General features: G+C 41.3%; 1 protein-coding gene across 6 annotated transcripts in view; it reads right to left on the bottom strand.

Annotated features, from left to right (window-relative positions):
* Positions 1-25,925, bottom strand: part of LOC121268930 (vesicle-fusing ATPase) — a 249,069-nt gene that overhangs the window by 216,749 nt on the left and 6,395 nt on the right. The window contains exons 1-2 of one of the 6 annotated variants that reach the window (XM_041173204.1): positions 22,925-23,074; positions 9,977-10,062 (exon numbers count right to left, since the gene is read on the bottom strand). In XM_041173204.1, the coding sequence (XP_041029138.1) occupies positions 9,977-10,062; positions 22,925-22,936 (98 nt within the window). In that variant the 5' untranslated portion in view covers positions 22,937-23,074. Of the gene's footprint in view, positions 1-9,976; positions 10,063-17,367; positions 17,395-22,857; positions 23,075-25,925 lie in introns of those variants that run through there. The other 5 variants (XM_041173207.1, XM_041173203.1, XM_041173202.1 and 2 more) reach the window with 5 other exon arrangements.

Raw genomic sequence — 25,925 nt, 5'->3', positions numbered from 1 at the left:
TTTTCTGACATTGTTATCAGCAACTAGCCAAACATCTTCATCCAAAAATGTGCATGGACAAGCACTTGTCAATTGAAACAGCTACTACTATTAACTAATAGCCCTAGCTGGGTTAAGTAAAAGTAGGAGGGAGGGGGCAATTGAGCCTAGCAATTACCTTGCTGAACTAACACTACAAAAATGGGACCCTCCTCCTGCATAATTCCTAAGGACCGGAGACCAAGTTTCATCCCAACCTTTGGTCAACACGTCTGCTGAGCTTGTTTGGTAGTGTTTACTGCTGTTGACACTGATGTTGTGAATTTGATTCCCAAAAGTGGCTCAGGGGTCAAGTACCTTACAAAAGCTTGTTTAATGAGACCTTATATATTACAAGTACATTTGATTTTGCAAAGCTAAAGACAAGACAATTAGATAAAATGCCCAGCAAAACACTGACCCCTGAGCCACTTTTGCACAGAATGCAGCCCTAATTTTCCACGTTTGTCACTGTAACTGTAACCTTCATCTGTTATTGTCTTAATGAAATTGCATTCTCCATAGATGTAATTTCCTTTCTGTAGGGTTCCCAAAGGGCACAAGATGCTCCTACTTTGTCTAAAGTGGCGCAAAGAGCTGTTCCATATGGGAATCAAATTCACAACATCAGTGTCAACAGCAGTAAACTATTATGGCTGGAGGGAATAAAAAATGAAAGTTGATGTATTTCCATTGGGCAGTAAATGTAAAGGGAACTTCCATTTTGGTCTAGAGCTAGAAGCATAAAGCCTAAGTTACAAGATATTTATAGAATGCATCACCACCACAGCTACTACAGCCAAGTCAATTTAATGCCAGATTTCAAAATTTGATAAAAAATAATGAAGGGCAAAGGGAAATAGCCAAGAGATGGAATGAGAATAGCAAGTTTTGATGCTGAACTAATACAGGGATTGGCACAATGGGCCAAATAGCTTCTTGAGCTGAAATTTCAGATTTCTTACACAGCACAAAGCAGCAAAAGAGGAGCAGAGGAACAAAAATCATTTCAAAGATCCCTGCTGTGGTGCTATCATCAGAACCGTGGACAGCAGCTTTCTGCAGGCCTAACCAATGGCAGCTGCCAGCCTGGATTAAAGGGTAAATATACCACCGTGAAACTGCTGTCAATGTTTGCTGACATCAAATCAGACAAAATAATTACAGGAGCAACATTTAAACTTCAATACAAATGAGAGGGGAGAGAGAAAAAAATTAAACATACAATTTAATAACAACATAGCAATATATCAGGCACTACTGAACAAAGAATATGCGAGTGCCTTGGCACAATGCAATGCAACTTTACACCGTTCCATGCCTTGATGAAAATAGTTATCATCAAAATTTAAGTGGTACAATTCTGGATATGATACCCAGATTACATTAAATCTAATTATTTGGAATAAAGAAATAGACCAAATGAAAATGGTAGCCATTTTGGCTATTTGGATCATTTCAATGCCCGCAGTGCAAGGAGTAGGGAGTTGGTTAGAACAGAACCTGTGCCTCAACTTTTATAAGCACACAGAATTCTAGAAATTATGAAAAATACAGAATTTAGTTAGTTTTATGGATCATTCTGACTTCATCTTCCTGTTCCCATGACAACGTGTTCTGAAGAGGCGGCATTAAGAGTTAGTTGGATGGATACAGGAAATTCACGTTTCTTCAAAATAAAGCAGGTGAACAGAATCAGAAATCATAAATTTATTACCTAAGGTCAATTCAGAATCAGATCCCAGGAGAATTTCCTGATATAAATGCTGATAAATATCTAGCATAATCTGCAGGAAGCGTATTAAGCCACTGGCTCCAGAATGTTCAAGACACCAGGCTGGAAAAATTATGGTACTACAGGTATGAGCACCAATGGGTCCAATGGTGTTTTGTCACCTGGGCTTACTTTACGGTTCTTGCTTTTTACATTAGGCAGAATAATAAAGGTATGGGTGAAAATAAGATAGTTGATCAGCTAAGGGGCATCGGTAGCTTTCAACTTCCTGAGGTATCGCTGAGAAATCCCGACATATTCCTGTCACAATGATACCACCTGGCAGAATACTGCAAGCAAGACAATTATCGTGTCAAATTTATTTACTGTCATTCTTTGCAGAGTTTTTTTGGGTCAATAAAAACTGTTAATGTGCAGATGCAACTGTTCTTGTATTTCTGGCATAAACACTGATGTCTAACCTAAGCACTGCCAAGTCATGATGCTGCTGACCTTGAAGAACAGAGTCCAGTTGCAGATCTCCATTCTTGGATTGGGTGGACCCAAACATAGAATAGGCCATTTTCTTAGTCAACTGATCTTAACAGCTTTGGACTGTACTCATTTAAGCAACAACAAATGGGTCCGTCCCTTTTGCTGCATATCGACCAATATTCCCTTACTCAATAGAATTTGAGCTTTGAAATATCAAAGTTGTCAAGTGACGTGAGGGGGGTAGGAGAGATCAAATGACAATAGGTATCATGGTGTAAGTAGTATCAATAGATCAAGTAAAGAAACAAAGAGGCTTTCCTTTGGTTTATCCCTCTCATTTCTCTATTTCCTTTACTTTTGGGCAGTAGCCCTCCAATCACACCTCCTTTAGACATGATTTGCTTCTTCACTTATGCCATTGACACCTGTTTTAAGAAAACAGCAGGGATTACATCAGGTTGGCTGATGTTACACCACCCTCTGGTTCTGCAAGGCTGCACCAGTTAATTTACCCAAAGAGTAGTTGGAATATGGAACTTTCTACATGGAGCAGTTGAAGTGAACAACATAGATATAGTTAACGGCAAGCTAGGTAAATATGAGGGAGGAAGGAAAAGATAGGGTTAGAATAAGGAGGATGGGAAAAGGCTTATGTGGAGCATAAGTATTAGTATATATCTGTTGGGCTGAATGGTCTGCTTTACTGTAAATTCTACAGTTTTGCAAAAAACTTTTTTTAGCTGATCCGATTGGTGCAATAAATAGCTATTTAGTCAGCTGGCAGAGGTGAAGATTGAAACATCTACGTAGTTACATAAAGCAAATACACACACCTACTGCAGTAACACTTTGATATTCAAAATGCCATCCAACAAAAGCACTGCAGTTATCTCTGATATGCCAGTTATTTGCAAGTACTTTCTGCTTCTATTGTGCAGTAAATTTAAAGCAAATCACAAAAATGTGCGAAAATCCACAAATTTATTAGAGTATTGCTGAAAAAGAGAGACATGCTGAAGCTTTTAATCTTCCACTCATTAGGACAGACGCAATAATGCCAAAATGCCAAGTCTGTTCTGATGAGTACAAGACAAAAAGCTTTGACAGCATGTCTCTCTTTTTTTCAACAATACTCAAGTTCTGTACCACCAAGCGATTAAATTTATTAGAACTCTGAGAATGTAGCAAGCAGGGTGGATAAAGGGGAACCAGTAGATGTAGTGTATTTGGATTTCCAAAAAGCATTCAATAAGTTGTCACTTAAAAGGTTATTTCATAAGATAAGAGTTCATGGTGATATATGAGCATGGATAAAGAATTGGTTAACTAGCGCGGAACAGTCGGGATAAATTTACAGGTTGGCAAACTGTAACGAATGGAGTGCCACAGGGATCAGTGCTAGGGCCTCAACTACTTACCTATATTAATGGCTTGGCTGAAGGGACTGACTGTACTGCAGCCAAATTTGATACAAAGATAGGTAGAAAAGCAAGTTGTAAGGAGGATACAAAGAGTCGGCAAAGGGATAACGATAGGTTAAGTGAGTATGCAAACATTTGGTAGGTGGAGTATAATTTGGAAAAACGTGAGGCTGTCCTCTTTGGCACAAAGAATAGAAAAGCAGAATGTTATTTAAATGGAGAAAGACTGCAAGACACTGCAGTACAGAGGAATCTGGGTGTCCTCATACATGAATCACAAAAAGTTAGCATGGAGGTACAGCAAATAATTAGGAAGGAATGTTGGCCTTTATTGCAAGGAGGATGGAGCATAAATATCTTGCTGCAACTGTGTAGGACCTTGCTGAGACCACACCTAGAGTACTTTTTACAGTTTTGGTCTCCTTAAGGAAGGATATACTTGCGTTGAAAGGAGTTCAGAGAAGGCTCACTAGGCTGATTCTTGGCATGAAAGGGTTGACTTATGAAGAAAGGTTAAGCACGCTGGGCCAATACTCTTTGGAGTTAAGAAGAATGAAACGTCTAAGATTCTGAGGGCTTGCCAGGGTAGATGCTGACAGGATGTTTCCACTTGTGAGGGAATGTAAAATTAGGGGCATAGTTTCAAAATAAGGGATCTCCCATTTAAGACAGAGGAGGAGGAATTTCTTCTCTGAAGATAAGTTTATATTGAGAATAACCTCAAAATGACCAGTAGCACAAATGGCTTCCCACATTAGGTGAAATGCAAATAATAACCAACCCCAAAACACACCAGTTCAACCTCTACTGGTATCAACCAGAAATGCAATGTACGAATGTATGAATTAGAAGCAAGATTAGGCCACTTGGCCCCTCGAGCCTGCTCCGCCATTCAATAAGATCATGGCTGATTTGAATGTAACCTCAACCTCACATTCCTGCCTACCCCAGGTAACCTATCATCCCTTATTAATCAAGAATCTATCTAGCTCTACCTTAAAAATATTCAAAGACTTTGCTTCCAACGTCTTTTGAGGAAGAGAGTTCCAAAGACAATCAATCATCAGAAAAAATTTCTCATCTGCCTTAAATGAGCGGCCCCTTATTTTTAAACAGTGACCCCTAGGTCTAGATTCTCCCACAAGAGGAAACTTCCTCCCCATATCCACCCTATCAAGACCCCTCAGGATCTTAAAGGTTTCAACTAAGTCGCCTCTTACTCTTCTACATTCCAGTGGATACAAGCATAACCTGCCCAGCCTTTCCTCATAAGAGTAGTCTAGTAAACCTTTTTCCAAGCTGCTTCTAATGCATTTAAAGCTATCTTTACTGTATTAGACCATTACTATACACAGTGTTCCAGATGTGGTCTCACCAATGCCCTGTATAACTGAAGCATAACCTCCCTATTTTTGTAATCAATTCCCCTCATGATAAATGATAATATTCTATTAGCTTTCCTAATTACCTGCTGTACCTGCGTACTAACCTTTTGTGATTCATACACTAGGACACCCAGATCCCTCTGCACCTCAGAGCTCCTCAATCTCTCAACATTTAGATAATAAGCAAACACTTACCACACTGAGTTAAAACCTCCGCCAATGGTTTCCCACACCCCACCCCCAAGGCTAAAATCCATGCAGGCACATAAGCGTGAATGAAACAGACCATTTCTTTAAAGATCTGATAAACTGAGCTCTGTCAGTGTGTGAATGCCAGAAATGCTATTTTTTAAAAATAACATATCTATACAGACCTTGTCTCCAAAACAATGCAAAAACCACAGTCAACAAATTAATGTCACCAATCTGATTTGGAAGTAACTGCACATGAACCTTGCACACAATTATTTAAGTTGTGATGACAAACAATTGTACTTGTATGGCTGCTCATACATGCAGTTCTCAGTTTCCAACAGTGCTTCAAATTCCACAGGGTATAGGCGAGAATCAGAAGGCATCAGGTAGTTACTTACATTTACATAAAGCACCTTCAACATAGCAAAATATCCCAAGGTACTTAAGAGCGTTAATCAAGATTTGACACTGAGGCATGGAAGGAATTATCAGGATAGATGACCAAAAGCTTGGTCAAAGTGGTTGGTACTAAGGAACATCTTGAAGGAAAGGGAATTCCAGAGTTTGGGGTCACAGCAGCTGAAAGCATAGTTCAGCCACCAATGATGGGAGTGATTAAAATTGGGGATGTGTAAGATGCAAAAATTGGATGAGTGCCAAGATTTTGAAGGCTCAGAGCTGAAGGAGGTTACAGAGATAGGAAGGGGCAAGGCCATGGAGGGCTTTGGCATCAAGGCTAAGAATTTAGAAGTTGAAGCATTGCCAGACTGGAAACTAGTGCAAGCCAACAAGCGCAATGGTGATGAGCAATGATCCCTCTAGCTTATGTTTGCTGCATATCTTCAGTGGGATATGCCACATATAGACAGCAACATGAAATTCCACAAGCTAAGAGACACTGAAGATATAAATAATGATACACCAACAATACCCTTTAGCAACAGGATTTTGCTAGGCAATTTTGTTCATAGTTATTTGAAGTGCTGACTCCAACAGTTTTACAACTGATTCAAAGGTCAGGTGCTTACGGTAGATTATGTCCATGTTTTAAAAATTCAAAGGGAAACAAGCCTTAAACTCAGAGGAACAAACTACAATTAGAGCAATGATGTCATGCACACCAGGTTACTAATATAAAATGCCCAGAATATTGTTCTCGGTCTCAAGAGGAATTAGATTTACAAGTCTATTCTTATACTCCCATATATCATGGTACAGATTACACTAGTGCTGGCCCATGAGAATTTCAAAGCCTACACCAATTTACAGCTCATTATAAGCTATTACAACTGAATGTGTGACCCTAAGTGTTGGAAATCACATGGAAACCTAACATACTATGATCAAGTACAGCTCAAACCTTTAATCCTACCCATGCAGGACAGCTCTGAACAGGTACATTGCTGTCCACATACAGCATATCTAAATTTACAGAAGAACATATGCAAACTACACAAACCATTCACAGACTTAAAATGGGAATATAACAATTTCATAAATCAAGGCTGAAACTTCCCTGCAGTAATGAATCTCACACCCTTCACATGAGGTCTTCAACTAAGTGTGTAAATTAGTCTGTTGCAGCAGTCATGTCAGATATGAAATATCCAATGGCATCATTTGAAGAGCAGGGAATTCTCCCAGCATCCAGGCAAATATTTTTCCCTCAAGAGGGAGTAAACGGAACATAAACAGCAAAGTTGTTCTGTAACATTCTATACTTATAACAAAAATAGACCAAATGGTTATTTAACTCATTGTTACCTGTACCAACTCTTGGATATCTGCATTGGTCTATCCTCTTACCCTTTCTCACATGCTTTAACATTTTCAAATATTTACGCACTTGCTTTGTAAAGTTCTCTACAACCATTATTGCTGGAGAATTCCATGCCATAATAATCCTCCATGTAACAAAAATTTCCCTTTGTTCTTTTGGTGATCATCTCAAATTTAGTTACTGACTCATTGGTCAGTGGCTATTTTTAAACCATACCTATCCACTCAAAATGCTTCATAATTCTCAAGACTTCTATCAGGTCACCTCTTGACCCGCACTCAAATTTGTACAGTTTTAGATGCTTTGATCCAGGAAGAACATCAGAAACATGAAAAACATGCAGAAGAGATTCAAAGGGATAAGAGGCTTTTATTAGTATAAATTCAACATAACTCAGCAGCCTTTGCCCCTGCAGTTTTACAAATTGCAACTGCACTAATGTATAACTAGAAAAAATTAAGTTGCTAATTATCCAATTTTATTATGCCAATTTTAAAAATATAATTTGCTATATTTTTATAATAAAACATTAAGTTCCCAACCCTGATACACTGAGCCATGAATGGTTTACACCCACAATTCTAAGAATCTATCTTCCTGATTCCAGCTGTGTTCCAGTGGAGGAAGTGCCGAACAGGAGCCAGATGCTTTCTCACACAAAGCCCCATGGCATTCTTGCACATTACTTTGTGGCCAATCTCAGCAACAAAAGCTGGGAACAGTCAATTTCTGCTTTGGCTGGTCACTTGATGTGGAGGACAAGAAAGAACATTCAAAGGCAAGAAAATTGCACAGCCACGAAAAAGCACAAACTCACGAGATTAGGTTAAAGCCAAACTGTGTACAGGATTAATGCACATTTTAGATTAAAAATAGCTTACTTTAACTAGACCCAACAGCAAAATTCCGAGAAAAAAATGCAAGTTAATTATAATTTCTTGATCTCCAGCAGGTAACATACCAAGTAACTAGTTTTTTTCCAAAAGAGCAGAACTCTTAAGAGTCTTGCCTATTTACACTGAGCCTTTTACACAGTCTCTGATCATTGATAAACGCAACTATTGATTTCAATTATTATTGACTTCACAGACTGCTACAGCCAAGCAAGATGACCTGAGCTAATCTGCATTCATTATTTTTACATGCAGCAGTCAAATCTAGAAAGTAAATGGAAGCAAGGCTGCGTGGTTGAAACAGCTATGTTTGCGGCTTCTGTGGATCTGGAGTTACTGTCGTTCAGACTAATCCAAAATTCAGACAGCAGTGGGATTGCAAGTGTGGCTTAAGTCTGTAGTTGTTGCTTAACATGCCAGACTGAAGGCATATGGATTCAAGAAAAAACATTTTTTGTTAGCCCTTTAATATTGATAATACAGCACAACAGAGCAAGATTCAAACCATTTTTGCTGGATTTTTTTGCACAAGTTCAAGCGAGTCAGCTCTTGGAGAACTGATTATAGCTACCTCCAATAGAAATAATCTGCAGTGTCTGCCATTCTGGGGAAAATTAAAAGCTGGGTGCTTACAGCCTGGTTTAAGTTCTTAAAATTACTAAGCAGTTAAACCAGAGATTAAATGCTACGCTATTTTCCTCAAATAACTCTAGTCTAACTCACTACCACTGTTGGTGGTCAAAATGAATAGCACAGATGCACAATAGGAAGCTAAAAAAGCAGGTGAGGGAAAAACATAGAACTTATGCTGCTGAGGTTAAATGAAACAGGTTGGAAAGATGCTCATGAAGGCTGATGAAAGGGGCATAAACACCAGCACAGACCATTTAGAGTGAATAGTCTGTTTCTGAGCTGTACATTCTATACAATTCTACGTAAACCATTCATTGGAAAACCTTAAGTCAATGTAGCAGTGTTGATTTTGTTACTGCATGACCACCCCAAGGTTATGGAATTTTTATTGTTTTTGCTTTTCATGCATTTCCTTGGTTATTATAAATGCAAGTAATTACTACTGGACACACTTTTCAGCTGCAAAAATCAGCATTTTATCCAGATTCATTCTTCACAAGAGAGTTCAATAGGCCATGCAAATAAAAAGGTTTCCCATCCAACTAATTATATGCCAAACAGCCTATATAATACCCAACTAAGATAGATTGCCAAGAGACAAAAGTAAATCTCAATAGTGTCCTATCATGCCTTCCAAGTTCCAATTCTTTTCAAGTAAGTAGCTTCCGAGTATTATTATTTCAGCCCTGGAATTACTACTGAACAAATTAAGATGGAGGTTGAACATAACAGCAGCAGGTTGGATCACATCATGAAACAAACATTTCTAATTTCCCTTCCCTGCTCCTTCATAAACCAGCAACTTTCTGTACCAATTGCCTCAGAAAGACTGAACATACATCAGCCATTCTGCAATAACCAAAGATTTCAAACGATCCACAAGGTATTTGGGGAAAGGGAACTGGGAAACAAGAGGAAAAACACAACCTTTTGGATTCAAAGAATGAGTCACAATCTACAGCTTGGCATTGGTTAACAGCCAAACAGTTTTCTGGAAACAAAACAATGGGATAACAACAAATGACAGATGAAGAATATATTTCTGGCTCCACTCTTACCTTTACCTTCTCCACTTTAAAAAGCTGAAAGTTATGATTTAGCTGAGGGGCTCCCTATCCACTTTTAGCACCCAATATCAACATCATTTACTCCAGAGGTCAAATATAACATAACCCAAGGTAAAATAAACTGCTGCTCTGCCTCAATAAGGCACCCGAAATCTCATTGGGACACCTCTCACCAGCACAGCAGCCTCAATTTCCAAGTGGGTACTTTTCAACCTAATTTATTGAAACTATAATCTTGCTCATAAAAAAATTACATTTATTGCTCACTATCTAAAGAAATTGCCTAGTTTTGGCACATTCTTGCAAAATGTAACTGTGAAGCACATATGCCCAATACAAAAGTGCATACAAACGTTTAACAAAAATTGAACATACTGGCCACTCTGGAAATCCTTTTCATTCACAACAGCACAATTGGTCAACGATAACTCATCTGTTGGACATCGCGCTGCTTGCATAGTCTGTAAAAAATAAAAGGATCAAATTAGATATTTTCTCAATGAAGTGCTAAGTTACACAGGTCCTAGGTGCACCACAAAATCCAGTTGTGTGAAGTTACATTGTGATTTACTGGCAGCTACATAATTACAGAACACCCTCTGTGCGATTTACAGCACAACTCAACAAACACCTTGAGTCTAAATATTTTAAATGTTTCTGAATACTTATTTATAAAATACATACATTATGCCTTGTCATAGTGATATAAAAGCTAGCAGGAGGAGAGGTATGGTACTATTGGTGAAAATTGGCAATATAGCAAAGGCGATGGCATAGTGGAATTGTCGTTGGACTAGTAGTCTAGAGACCCAGGGTAATGCTCTGGGGACCCAGGTTTGAATCCCACCATGGAAGATGGTGAAAATTGTGTTCAATAAAAATCTGGAATTAAAAGTCTGATAACCACAAAGCCATCGCCGATTGTCGTAAAAAAAAACCCATCTGGTTCGCTAATGCCCTTTAGGGAAGGAAATCTGCCATCCTTACTTCGTCTGGCCTACAGGTGACTCCATACCCATAGCAATGTGGTTGACTCTTAAATGCCCTCTGAATGAGGACAATTAAGGATGGGCAAAAAATGCTGGCCTAGCCAGTGATGCCCACAGCCCGTGAACAATTTTTTTTTTTAAAAGTCAGAAATTAAATTCCAACTCTGACTTGAGGAATCTTCAGGGAAGCAGCTGTTGTGATATTGGCAAGGTGGCCTTATTGAAGCTGGATGAGCTCAACAGACTGCAGCAAGAAGGGAGCATATGCTGCCACAGATTAAAAAGCAATTGAATAATTTTACACTAAGAAATTTCATTTGATCTGGTCCTTTTGTTAAATGGAGAACATAGTAAATATTCCAATCTCAAAGTGCCAGATGTCAACAAGGTCAAAGGCACATTCAACAAATAGGTGACATAGGCTGGGAAACTGAAATACTTATCAGCTTAGCAATCCGAAATTGTCTGCAAAGCAGTAGTGGTTCTATCCCAGACAATACAAAAGTATCCGCTAGCGTAAAAAGACAAACTGATCCATAATTTCCACAACACACATTCTCAGGTATTGCAGTGTCAAGATACTGCCATGCTGCATGATAGAGTTCTGTTCTTCAACCACAGCTAGAGGACATCAACCAAGTGCAACAATTTCACAATAAAAAAATGAAAAACAATTCAAATACTTAGGCTTTATTTTTGATTTTTTTTTCAGAGCAGAGATCCTGGATATGGAGCATTTTTTAATATGACCTTTGCCACCTACAGCTCCATATCCCTCCATGCCAATTCAGCATCTTTGGGCACAGCAGGAACCTAAACATTGCTTATGACACAAAGAACACCACATATTCCGGATATCGTATTGATGTGAGGAGTGTAAACATTTGTGATCTGCTGGTCAGTTCTACTTCACAACTTGGGAAGACCATTAGAGATGGGGAGGACAAAAGGGTCTCCATTTTTATTTTACATTGGTTCATCAAGAAGCCAAGGAGCAAGCTGCCCAAAGATAAAAATATTCATGTTGATGTCAACAAAGTGCACATATCCAATTCAAAAACTTGGGATTTCTGTGAACTCGCCCAATCCCAGTAATGAAGTTTTTGCCCAATGATGGTTCCTTTCAATTCATCAGGACCCCTTTCAGTTTCATGCAATGCACATGAATGAAACAGGAACTTGCACCTGAGTCATCACAGATATGATAGATAATTCTCAATTTAGTATTAAATGCCTCAAGCTAAAAGGAGCTACTGTTTCTTTTTCAAAAAAAAATACCCCATCCCATCCTTCAAAACAATGCTAAATCCATTTCAATAATTAAATTGTCCCAAAAGACAATGATCTCAATCTCAGCACAGGAGCTAAAAACAGATCCAGACAATGTTGAGATCAATCTTCAAAATAGTACCTTCAGGCAGTTATCAAAAAAAGGGCTGATTCAATGAATCTTCAGAGGCCAAGTTGGAATTTCATTTCATTCAGGCAGCAGTTGTGCTGCAATACCAAATTTACCAGTTGCAAAAAGTTACAACTTTAAAATGACCAACAAACATTAAATGGTTTCAGATAAAATATCAAATAGCAAGAGGGGAGCATTGGCTATTTCAAACTTAACAGCAACCGAACAAATGTATGCTTCGGATTTTTTTTTGTTTGACAGAACACACCAAAAAGGTCAAAAATGCACACAGAAGATCAAGAAAGCGAGTAGTTGACACTGGCTAGGAAAGAGGGAGTGTTGAAAAAAACGTTCATCAATCTCTACCCTGCACTCACATCCCCAAGCCATTGCACCAGAACACAAGCATACTTGTGGGATACAGCAGCACCAATCAGAAACCACACTGGCTGCATCCCAGACAACCAAAAGATCCAATATTTATGTCCTGCATTGTGACACTGAGAAACAGCCTTAGGCCTAGTGACGAGACCCAATGCAAATGAGAGCACTTGCCAAGAAAATCACAATGGTAAAGAAGCATGGAAGCCCCCAGTGTATAGAAATAGGTAGGGCTCACTGCACCAGGTAACTTTGTGAATTACACTGACAAAATAAGCACTTCCAAACTTGTTTTTCCAAGTTTGAGAGTTTTTTGTGCTTCTAAGAACTGGGGAGAAGGTTGGAAATAAAACATTGTTGTTTGGCAGACTTGGTCTTTCAACACTTCAGCCAGGTTGGCTTATGCACCAACTTACCCACTTAGTTAAGTCAGCTGGGCTCAATAATGGGGTTCTGCAGCAAATATTGACAGCTTGACATAAAAAGCCCAACAAGAGGGGGTGCAATTCTAGGTTTAGTCTTAGGAAATGAAGCTGGGCAAGTGGATGAAGTAGCAGCATTTTGGAGATAATGACCAAAATACAGTTAGCTTTAGCATCATTATGGAAAAGGGCAAAGATAGAACAGGAGTGAAAGTTCTGAACCGGGGGAAGACACAGTGCACAAAGCTCAGATGTGAACTGGTGAGAGTGGACTGGATACAGCAATTAGAAGGGAAAACAGTATCAAATCAGTTGGAGGCATTCAAAAGCGAGATTCTATGGGCACAGTGTATACACGTCCCCACAAACAAATGGCTGGTACGCCAAATCTAGAGCCCCCTGGTTATCCAGAAACATACAGGCCAAAATAAATCAGAAAACAAAAGCTTATGACAGTCACAAAAGACTTAACTGTAGAAAACCTAGAGGAGTATAGAAAGTACAGGGGTGAAGTAAAAATGGAAATAAAGGAAAGCAAAGAGAGGAAACGAAAAAATATTGGCAGATAAAATCAAAGAAAACCCAAAGATGTTTTACCAATACTTTAAGAGCAAGAGAATAACTAAGGAATGGGTAGGGCCTATCAGAGATGTACATGGTAACTTGCCCATTGATGCTGAAGTTGCTGAAAATGTGGGCAGGGTTCTCAATGAGTACTTTGTCTTCACTAAAGGGAGGGATGATACAGACATTCTAATTAAAGAGGAGCAGTGTGAAATATTAGATACAATAAGCATAGTGAGGGAGGAAGTATTGGAGCGGCTGACATCCTTGAAGGTGGCTAAGTCTCTAGAGCCGAATGGATTGTATCCCAGGCTGTTAAAGGAAACCAGGGAGGAAATAGTGGTTGTTCTGAGGATCATTTTCCAATCCTCACTAGAAACAGGCAAGATACCAGAGGATTGGAGGTTTGCAAATGCTGTACCATTATCTAAAAAGGATGCAAGGGAAAGCTGAGACACAGGATAAACTGTCACTTAGAGGCAAGGATTGATCAGGGATAGTCAGCATGGATTTGTTAGGGGAAGTTCATGTCTTACTAACTTAATAGAATTCTTTTGAGGAAGTAACAAGGAGAATTGATGAGGGTAGTGCAGTGGATGTTGTCTACTTGGATTTTAGTCAGGCATTTGACAAGGTCCCACATGGCAGACTGGTCAGAAAAGTGAGATCCCATGGGGTACAGAGGAAGGTGGCAAGTTGGATCCACAATTGGCTCAGTTAAAGGAAACAAAGGGTAATGGTCGATGGATGTTTTTGTGAATGGAAAACGGTTTCCAGTGATGTTCCACAGGGATCAGTGTTGGGGCCCTTGCTGTTTGTTGTATATATCAATGATTTGGACATGAATGAGAATGATTGGAAAATTTGCAGGTAGCACAAAAATTGGCTGCGTGGCAGAGTGTAAAGAGAAGTGCTGTCTCCAGAATTATATCAATAGTCTGGTTGAGAGGACAGAAAAGTGGCAAATGGAATTCAATCCAGAAAAGTGCAAGGTAACGCTCAATAAACAGGAGGATTTTGAGAGAGGCTGAGGAAGTGAAAGACCTTGGAGGTCCCTGAAGATAGCAGATCAGGTGGTAAGCTGGTAAAGAAAGTAGATGGAATGCTCTCCTTTATTGGACGAGGCATTGAAACAATGGAACTGTACAAGATGCTGGTTAAGCCACAGCTGAAATTGTGTACACAGTTCTGGTCACCACATTACAGGAAGGACACAATTGCTCTGGAGAGTACAGAGGAAATTTACAAGAATGCTGCCAGGACTTGAAAATAGCAGCTTTGAGGAAAGATTGGATAGGCTAGGGTTGCTTTCCTTAGAACAGCTGAGGAATGACGTAATCGATGGGTACATAAGTACGAGGCCTAGATAGGGTAGACAGGAAAGACTTGTTTCCCTTAGGTCAATTACCAGGGGGCATAGATTTAAGGTGATGAATAGAAGGATTAGGGGGGGACATGAGGAAAACCTTTTTCACCCAGAGGGTGGTGGACGTCTGGAATTCACTGTCTAAATAGTTGGTTGAGACTGAAACATTCAAATCATTTAAAAGGTGCTTGGCAAGTGAAGTGCTGTAACCTGCAAGGCTACGGACCAGCTGCTGGAAAGTGAGATTAAAATGAGCAGCTAGCTTCTTCTTCCGGCCGGCACAGACATGATTGGCTGAATGGCCTCCTTCTATGCCATAACTTTTCTATAGTCCTATGGATCCAATTTTCTCAGCTGTTTTCAGACAACTCTGAAAGGCAATGCTATAACAGGTGGCATGATACTAACCAGATGGTTTTAGAAGAGTTAAAATCTAACGGTTCCTCTTGCATGCACTTTGCCAACCTTGCTTGCAAAAATCTCTCAGGTGAAGTGAGATGTATTCCAATGAGAAGTATGCATGCTACATGAGCTATTGTGAAACTCCACAAGTGGATTCCTCAGTGGTTAGGGGACTGCAGCATGGTGATCTACTTCTGTACAGACTACTCAAAACAGAAATTTGCATTGCCAATGCAAGCACACACAACAGCAAGGTAGGATGCTACAAGGGGCCTCAAAATCGAGAAGTTTGGAGAGGGTGGGAAAACCCATTTAGGACTCTCACTTCTGAACACTGTTCAGTAACAGCCACTGGTAACACATGTGGGCATTAGGCAAGGACACAGGCTGGGTTGTAGTGGCCCTTGATCAAGCAACTAATAACATTCACTGTCCAGAGACACAAGAAGTCCCATTTGAGAAAAATGCCAGTTACTTACACAGAGTCTTAATCCAGCATGAAGCATGCAGCCATCAAGAGACTAAGCAAGGGAGAGTACAGGAAACCGGAGGGAAAATAATTTGCACTAAGCAGCCTATTTACACTTTAGGAATGGCTCATAGTACAGCTACAATGGAAAGGCTGGATCATTTCATCAGAAGGAAGTGAAGTACAGCTTCTAAGTAGTTCAAATGAGCCCTATACATTGTTAATTACAATATTAAGGGTAGTTGAAATTAGATCAAAAGCACTTAGTCTAAGTTTAAAAATCATTATAGAAAATCAAAAAAAAGTACTGCATTGCTGTACAATACTGAAGTTAAAAAAAAATGTTTTACTTCCAGACAGGGTTTCCTATCGCAACACTAAAACCTCCATTTTGCAGTAACATATTCCTGCCCATAACCTGACAAAAGTCCAGTAAAATCTTAAAGCTCACTCAAAATGCACACTCATTAATACCCTGCCAATTATTTTCCACATTTAATATAGGCCTAACAGTGCAATCTTCCATATAATACCTTTCTTATGCGGATTTCTGTGTACAACAGAATTTAATCAATTCAGCTGCAGCAGGAGTGATTTAATGCAGATGTCAATAATTTGTTTAGGCATAGTTAACAAAAACACTGATACAAGAACAATTTATTGATTAAACTGGGCAAATTAATCATCAAGCAATCATACTGACACCATTTACGACATGGCATGTCAGTACAAGTACTGACAGCATTCAAAAAAGTAATGATTTTGATTCCATTTCACTGCACGTTGAACAGGTACACAATCTCAAAATTCAACCGCTTAATTTCAACCTCTTTGATTGCTTATCCTCAAGCTATTTACAGCCCATTTTAAAAAATCTAAAAACTTACAAAATGGTACCTGTATAATGGTCAGGAAGCAGTTGGAACATCACAAAATCCCAACTTCTTTAACAAGAAAGTGGTTAGAGTGCGGAATTTTGCACTACACAAAGATGGACACAGATGCATTTAAGGGAAGGCTTTACAAGTGCATGAGTTAGAAATAATGGGTATGCTGATAGCATGAGATGGATCAGAGTGGGAGGAGGTGCAAGTGAAGAACAAATACCAGCACAGACACCAGCTTGGTGAAACAGCCTGTTTCTGGGTTGTATGTTTTAATGTAATATCAGCAATGTTGCCAAGGCTGCAATTTCTCCTCCTCCCCCATCTGTAGTATTCTGAGAAGATGGAGGCTTACTTGGTCACTTGAGAGCACTGAACATGTATGAACTCAAATCACATGCAAGAAAGAGAGATCCCCTTCCTTAAAGTACAATATCCACCCAAGATGGTCATCCTTCTTCTGCTAGTCCACAATTACCAGATTTACCTTAAATTTGAAATTTCCTGAGCAAGAATTTACCCATGAACTTCAGTTCATGCTACTCGAGTAGCATTACCACTACATTACTATTACTGTTTGACATCATCTGTGAATGTGATTTGTGATTGAGCTTCTGGATCCAAGTTGGCAGAGTAACAGCAGAGATTCCAAAAACCAACTCCAGGCAACCCTACTCAGCGCTTAGCCCACCCTCAAAACTCCTGGAACAGGTTTCTTGCAGCCCACCATCTTGCCTTTCCTGTGGAACTTTTATCAGATGTTTTTCAGACCCACAAGCTCCTTATTTTGAAACCATCAGGATACAATTTCACAATTTCCCTTGAATTATCAATCTCTCTCAAAATTCACAAACTTATATTGTAGGGAGTTCCACTATCTTCTTCACCTGCAGTTCCATAAGAAATTCAAGGAATCTTCCTCACCCAAATCTCTATCATTGCAAAAGCAAAATACCAGAGATGCTTGAAATCTGAAATAAAGATAGAAAATGCTGGAAATATTCAGGTCAGATAGCATCGGTGGAGAGACACAGACAGTTAAGGAGCCTATTGTTTGAATACATTAGTGCCAGGTTTTAACATTTGCATACAGTTTTCGAATTCAAACAGTTTTAATTATTTTATGTTGCTGTCCAGGATTACCAGGTGCCGTAAACGTTATGCTGAATTCTGTAAAATCATCTATTAAACACTGACTTTTCCTAGCAAATTATCAGCCATGAATTTTAAATGACGCCACATTGCAATTCAGGCCTTGTATCTACCAGGATATTCGCCTCAAGCCATAAAAATAATGTGCCCATAATACATAATTTAGTATTCTATGTATTAATAGGCAAGTGGGCCTCCTGTGGCAGCACACACTGGAAGTCAAAGCAAGTATAAAACAGGATTGAAGTGCACAGAAGAACTGAACCATGGTACAAATTTGAAATTCAGCCGACATTATAAAGTCACATATTCTGTCCTTACTTTTAGAATTTCATTATAAATTCTTATGCCTACATTTATAAAGGAAACTACCCAACTTGGTATATTGCAATCACACCCTGCTCCCAATGGTGCTGATGCAACATCTCCACATATGGGAGATGTGTGCATGCACCCTCTTGTTCTTCAGTAGTGGCCTCTGCCTTGATCCTTCTCCATTAGTGACTGCTCCTTCAATCATTTTTCTTTTTACAACTTAGAGAAATTTGGGGTGTACAATTCTTGTATGGAACCAAATGTAACTAATAGGTGATAAACACACACTCAAAATATGTTTTTGTTAGAATGTGATTGTCATTACTAACCCAACCAGTATTGATACTTGATTCAGGGATATATATTTAGTTGAAGGGCCAGAGGTCTTCAATTCTGCAATCTAATTAGTCAAAGGAACTCCAAACACAATATCATAAATTTCCTATTACATCTGACTATTCACATGACAGCAATCTCATTGTCAAATTGCTTAACTGCAAGATTGAGGCTCAAAGTGCTCTCTAGCTGGACTCTGGGCTACAGTCAGCATGTCAATCAATCCCTTAATTCTTTCATCATGTAATTTTAAAAACTGTGAACTTAAAATAGCAATTGATTGTCTTTTGCTGAAATAAACCATTCTTGAGGAATGATTAAACCTTGAACAAAATTCAGGGATGAGGAAAAGCTATTTCAAACAGTGAAGATCATTGTTTCCATGACAGCAACCAAAAATTGTATTTTAGATGGCTGCAATATTTTTGCTAATAGATATAAATCTTCAAATATTGAAACTGAAGCTCAAGTTCAAAACTGTAATTCTCATCCAGTTATCACATACTCAATGTATGGTTTTGCATCTGTCCCCTTCTCTTCTACACAGCTATTATACTACAGAATTTATTAGCACTTGTTGGCCTTGATGTCCTGTCAATTTTGGAGGTCTGCACTTTACAGAAGATTGGCCAATATAAAACCTCTTTGGCAACTGTACGATTTCTATTCATAACCATTCATTAGAAAAGTTAAATCTGATCAGGAAATCACCAAGCGTCAATCTTCTCAATAAGGTAATAAAAGAATGTATGTATTCCAAGATGTGACAAATGCTTAATGCAGAGCTTCCATCTATTTTACAAATAAAACAAAAGAATTACCCACATACTGCTTCTTGCTACAGGCAGCCAGATTGGTTCTCAATAGGAACCACCCCCCCAAGAGGGTATTAATCATGTACAGTGCTGATAAACAGAATTTCACTTAAGATAGACAGTAGCCTTAGGTTTGAAGCAATCTGTGGCCACATGCAGCAAGAACTAGACAACATTCAGGCTTGGGATGATAATGGCAAATAACATTTACGTCAAGTGCCAGGCAATAATCATCTCTAACAAGAGAGTGTCTAACCCTTTCCCCATGACATTTATTGGTATTACCATAGCTGAATCCCCCACTAACAACATCCTGGGGGGATTACCATTAACCAGAAACTGAACTGGACCAGCCATATAAATATCGTGGCTACAAGAGCAGGCTGGGAATTCTGTGGAAAGTAACTCACCTCCTGACTCTCCAAAGCCTGTCCACCATCTACAAGGCACAAGTTAGGACTGTGATGAAATACTCTTCACTTGCCTTGATGAGTGCAACTTCAACAACACTCAAGAAGCTCAACACAATGCAGGACAAAGCAGCCGCTTGATCAGCATCTTATCCACCATCTTAAGCATTCACTCCCTCCACCCCCAATGCAGTGGCAGCAATGTGCACAAAATATAAGGTTTAATACCATCCAAACACGTGAACTTTAGCAGCTAGAAGGTCAAGGGCTGCAAACATACGGGTACACCAGCGCCTACAAGTTCCACCCCGCACACCATCCTGATTTGGAGCCAAATCGCTGCTCCTTCAGGGTCGTTAGGGCAATAAACCTGGAACTCCCATAACAGTGGTGTATTTACACCACTTGGACTACAGCGGTTCAAGAAGGCAGCTCACCACCTTTGTCAAGGGAAATTTGGGATGGGCAACAAATGCTTGCCATGAAAGGAAATAAAAAAGATATTGGTCAAATTCAAAGACACAGTAATTGTGCATGCATTTATACATTTTACTGATCATTCCTAGGCATATGATTGATTGACACAAACTTCTTTTCTCCAAGAAGAGTGCTTACTTAATATGGGCCCGTGATTGTTTAAGGCAAGCTATCAAAGTGGTCAGATTTGCACAAAGACAAACTTGATTCTATTAGATGTGCAAAACCAAAAAACAAAAACAAGCACTGCATCATTGCAACCCAACTAATTATACCTGGGGCATGTTAGTTTCATAAAGAAGGCACCATATCTCACATTTGACATCAACTCCAGAGAAGTGATGCAGAACAGATCTAATAAATTGGAAACAAGAATGAAGCTTTATCCCCCCCCAAAATAAACCAAATATTAAGACTCAATCTCACTCAAAACACAAAACGCTACAAATATATAGGTCGACCAGTACCTGAAAAGCGGCGGGGGTTGGGGTTAAAAATTTTATTTTCAGAATGTGGACAATCACTGGCAATTTCACCATCTATTGCAACTGCATAGCGGTTCTGAAAAGATGGCCAGGCCACTTCACAGGGCAGCCAAGAGGCAACCGCATTAGTCAGGGATGAAATTCACATTTGACCTGGCTCAGCAAGGACAGCAGATTTCCTTCCCTACGGGACTCCAGTTGAACCAGTTGGGTTTTCACAAAAATCCAACAGCTTCGTGGTCACTTTCATCAGGACCAACATTTCATCGAATTTTGCAGACTTCTCAAGCTGCCATGAGATTCGCACAAGGGGTCTTCCCTCAAACCAATCACGGTTCCGCACCCCACTCCTTGTTACAGATGTTATGTATTGCTACCATTTTGTGCTTCCAACATTTTACTTTCATCTCTGTCCCGAATTCCATACCTACAGTTCAGTGATTTGAAAACATAAGCAGTTCATATTTTCTCACCTACAAGAATAGATTTGTTTTTAATGTCAGTTTGAATGAAAATACCAGAATCAAGGTGAATGGAAAGCAGATGTACTGCAGAGGGGCGCATGAAAGGGTTTCTATGTGTGAGAATTCATGTCGAAAATAACAATAAGCAAGAATCCCCTCCCTGCTTGTAGTTACACAAGTACACCATCAACAGATGTCAGAATGCACCATTTTTTTGGCACAAAAAGTAGAATCAGCTGCAGCCTATACATTAACCCACCAGACATATCTGTTGAATCTGGTCCACAGGAAGACCCACTATTATTTAATAAGGCGATCAGGACCATCAGTTCTCCACACAAAAATCTTCCCTCCAGTAAAAATTGCCACTTGAGTCATCTTTGAAAGCACCTTTACCCTATTCCAAATTATCAGAACATGATAAAATTGTTCTTCATTAAACTGAATTCAAAACATAACTTGGATCTTGCTCCACAATTGGTTCCATTAACAGCAAGCCCTAACCTCCAAAAGGATTTTCTTGAACATCAGGAAGCCTTGGAGTAACATTAAATAGGTGCAATGCAAAATAAAACACAGCATAACTATGCAACTTAGGTGGTTTATTCTGATATCCCACCTTTGAATAGTGACAAGCATTTTGCAGAAATGTGGTGTACAGTGACTTGAATAACAGAGTGATGGGCAGCTCAACCGCAGCTTCCCCCCGCCCGCCTCCTCCACATACAACTCACTTCCAGGGTAAGTGGCAGCAATAATGAGGGGGGTGCAGGGGGAGGAGGGATATGGGAGGGGATATGAGGGGGTGGATTGAGGGAGGGAGCTTGAAGGGGTGGATTGAGGGAGGGAGCTTGAAGGGGTGGATTGAGGGAGGGAGGGGGATGAGCGGGTGGAGGGGGATGAGCGGGTGGAGGGGGATGAGCGGGTGGAGGGGGATGAGCGGGTGGAGGGGGATGAGCGGGTGGAGGGGGATGAGCGGGTGGAGGGGGATGAGCGGGTGGAGGGGGATGAGCGGGTGGAGGGGGATGAGCGGGTGGAGGGGGATGAGCGGGTGGAGGGGGATGAGCGGGTGGAGGGGGATGAGCGGGTGGAGGGGGATGAGCGGGTGGAGGGGGATGAGCGGGTGGAGGGGGATGAGCGGGTGGAGGGGGATGAGCGGGTGGAGGGGGATGAGCGGGTGGAGGGGGATGAGCGGGTGGAGGGGGATGAGCGGGTGGAGGGGGATGAGCGGGTGGAGGGGGATGAGCGGGTGGAGGGGGATGAGCGGGTGGAGGGGGATGAGCGGGTGGAGGGGGATGAGCGGGTGGAGGGGGATGAGCGGGTGGAGGGGGATGAGCGGGTGGAGGGGGATGAGCGGGTGGAGGGGGATGAGCGGGTGGAGGGGGATGAGCGGGTGGAGGGGGATGAGCGGGTGGAGGGGGATGAGCGGGTGGAGGGGGATGAGCGGGTGGAGGGGGATGAGCGGGTGGAGGGGGATGAGCGGGTGGAGGGGGATGAGCGGGTGGAGGGGGATGAGCGGGTGGAGGGGGATGAGCGGGTGGAGGGGGATGAGCGGGTGGAGGGGGATGAGCGGGTGGAGGGGGATGAGCGGGTGGAGGGGGATGAGCGGGTGGAGGGGGATGAGCGGGTGGAGGGAGGGGTGAGGGGGATGAGGGAGGGGTGAGGGGGTGAGGGGGTGGAGGGAGGGGGTGAGGGGGATGAGGGGGTGGAGGGGATGAGGGGGTGGAGGAAGGGGGATGAGGGGGTGGAGGGGGATGAGCGGGTGGAGGGAGGGGTGAGGGGGATGAGGGGGTGGAGGGGATGAGGGGGTGGAGGGAGGGGTGAGGGGGATGAGGGGGTGGAGGGGATGAGGGGGTGGAGGGAGGGGTGAGGGGGATGAGGGGGTGGAGGGAATGACGGGGAATAAGCTGCAGTCACCCGCACCCGGGCCCAGCGCCTGAACCGAGGGCAGCAGCGGATCATAGCTTCCCTCCCTCAGCGCCGGACTCACCCGGCTGGCCATCTTGGGCGTCTGCTGAGCTCTGCCTCCCGGTTGCGGAGCTTTCTTTCCCCCTCAGCCGCTCTCTCTCTCTCCCACACACACAACCGGCTCCGTCTCTCACTCTCCCCTCCCCCACCGACCAGCCTATTTAAAACGTCCGGTCTCTGCGTCACCGCGCAGCGCCGCCACCTCAGCACGTATGGCTCCGCCCATTGGTTCAACACCTAAAGCCAAGGTGGCGAAATTCACCAATGTCACCACCAACATCATTCATCAAGTTTCACCCATCAGTATTCACCCATCAACACTGACCCACCAACATTGACCCTATCAGCATTCCCCAATCTACATTCACCCAACAACATTCACCCACTAACATTCTGAAGTGGGGCAGTTAGGATTGCCATTAAATGTAGATATGTATATCATGCACTTTGATAACTTCAGAGTAGACTCAGGGGCAGTGTGGGTACTTGACATTATGGAACTGTTCACAACCTGCGCAAACATGACGGACATAAAGGAAATTCAGTTCCAGACAGGGCGAGGAGGTCATGCATTGTCTAACTCACTGGTCAAGTCAAACAAACCACCAGGTGGTGAATGTATCAGAATGACTAGCCATTACTGGCTGTTTAATGAGATCTTGTAGACATTAGTAGTTGTTTAGCAAGATCCTGTAGCTATCAGCAACTGTTAACAAAGTCTTATAGTAATGTCTGGAAACAAGAATTATAAAAGGTGCTGTGCTACTGTGAAATTTTGAGAAGCTTTTCCTTGCCTGACAAGGGGTTTTCTCCCAGGCATGCTTGAATAAAGATTTTTATTTACTTGGATCTCGCGGATTTCAGAGTGGCTTTCCTCCACAACAATCCCCCATCAGCATTTCCCCAACAGCATTGACCAATCAACATTGACCCATCATTATTCACCCATCAACACTCACCCATCAGCATTCACCCATCAACATTCAACCATCAACAATGTTCTTAATACTTATTCCTATAGGTCACAACTAAATATTTCCTTCCAGTAGTTTTTCAACGACCACTCAATACATCACCAATCTTGTACCAACACTGCACTGTTCCTTTAATCCTTTGGGTGTTAATGTTACTAACTTATATGGTACTTTATCAAATGCCTTTTCAAAATCTATAAACACATCAACCCCATTCTCTCCGTTACTTAATCAAATAATTTAATCATGTTCGTCAAACACAATTTACCTTTAACAAATTCCTGTTGATTATCATTGATTAACTCATTTTTCCATGTGACAATTAATTTTATCCAGGATTATTGTCTCCAAAGGTTTTCCCACCTCTGAGGTTACACTGACCAGTCTATAGTTACCTGGTTTATTCTACTTCCTTTCTTGAACAAGGGAGACAAGAAAGGAAGCTGTAGTGTTATTTAAGAATGGGTCAAGCCTGGGACGATGGCAGGGTGTAGGAAGGTCAAAGAGTGCTGCAGGACAGGAGTTTCTTGAACAAGGGTGTCCCAGAGCCCATCACTCCTTTTTTGTCTTCTTTTTTCATGTTTTCTCTTTACACCTTCTCTCTTATTTTCATGCCTCCTTTTATTTCAGCAACAAGTGGCTTTTCAACCTTGGTGATTTCAATCTCCATCTCAACTCATCCTGTTCTCTCTCCTCTGAGTTCACTTGCCTCCCATCCTCCTTTCATCTCTCCCTCCATGCAAACTCCCCCACTCATATTCACAGCCATCCTTTTACCTTGTCGTCTGATATGGCCTTGTTGCTCACATCGCATCAATCACAGATAAAGCCATCTTTGATCACTCCCTTGCATTGTTCTGCATTCAAATCCCCTTTCCCCTTCCAAATGTAACAGAACAATGGACTGCCTTCAGAGAGGAGATAGTTTGGGTATTGTTGAGATACATTCCCACAAAGGGAAAAGGTAGGGCAAACAAATCCAGAGCTTCCAGATGACGACAGAGATAGTGAGTAAGGATAAAGCAGAAAAAGTGTGCATTTGACAGATGGATAATACAGAGATCCAGGCTGAATACAGAAAGTTCAGAGCAGGGCTTAAAAAAAAAGAGAAGCAAAGAGAGTCCAGGAGAAGAGAATGACAGCTAACATAAAAGAAAATAGAAAGTGCTAAAAGGAGAAGTGAAGCCAATTAGGGACCAAAAAGGAGATTTACATATGGAGGCAGTGAGCATGGCTGAAATACCAACTGAGTACTCTGCCTTTTTCATTTACCATGGAAGAATATGCTGCCCAGGTCATAGTGAAGGAGGAGGTAGTTGAGACACTGGATAGGCTAAAAAATACCAAAGAGGAAGTATTGGATAGGCTGGCTTTGCTTAAATTTGGTAAGTCACCAGGGCTGATGAGATGCATCCAAGGATATTAAGGGAAGTATGGGCAGAAATTGCAAAGGCACTGACCATAATCTTCCAATCCTCCTTAGACACAGGGGTGGTGCCAGGTGACTGGAGAATTGCAATTGTCACACCTTTGTTCAAAAATGGTGTATGGATACAGTAACTACAGGCCAGTCAGTTTAACCTCAGCGGTGGTAAAGCTTTTAGAAACAATAATTTGGGACAAAAATAACAGTAGTATGGACAAATGTGGGTTAATTAAGGAAAGCCGGCAAGGATTTAAGGGCAAGTTGTGTTTAACTAACTTATTGCCGTTTGGTCATCGAAGGTCACCCCAGCCACCTCTCACTGGCCACCCCAATCCACAGAGCCCCCATCATGCCCTCCCTCACCTATGTCCAGGGATCCAATGATGAACCCGGTTGAAGTCCTTGGAGCCTTACTGGCAGCAGCCATCGCTCACAGTGGGCTTGCCTGCAATGGAGATTCGTCAACCTCTGACTGTCCAGAAGCTCTCAGGGGGTGCCATTTCCACTGCCGGGGTCCTATATCATGGGGAAGGTTCACATTGGCCATTTTAGTGTACAGTATTGTTGGCTGTGGAGAAAATGCAATAAAGGTTTTCAAACAGAATTGATTTTACCAACTTTTC

Source organism: Carcharodon carcharias, chromosome 23 (genome assembly GCF_017639515.1).
Source record: "Carcharodon carcharias isolate sCarCar2 chromosome 23, sCarCar2.pri, whole genome shotgun sequence".
NCBI lineage: Eukaryota > Metazoa > Chordata > Chondrichthyes > Lamniformes > Lamnidae > Carcharodon > Carcharodon carcharias.
Note: the sequence above shows the minus strand (reverse complement) of the source record. Positions and strands in the feature narration are given on the sequence as shown.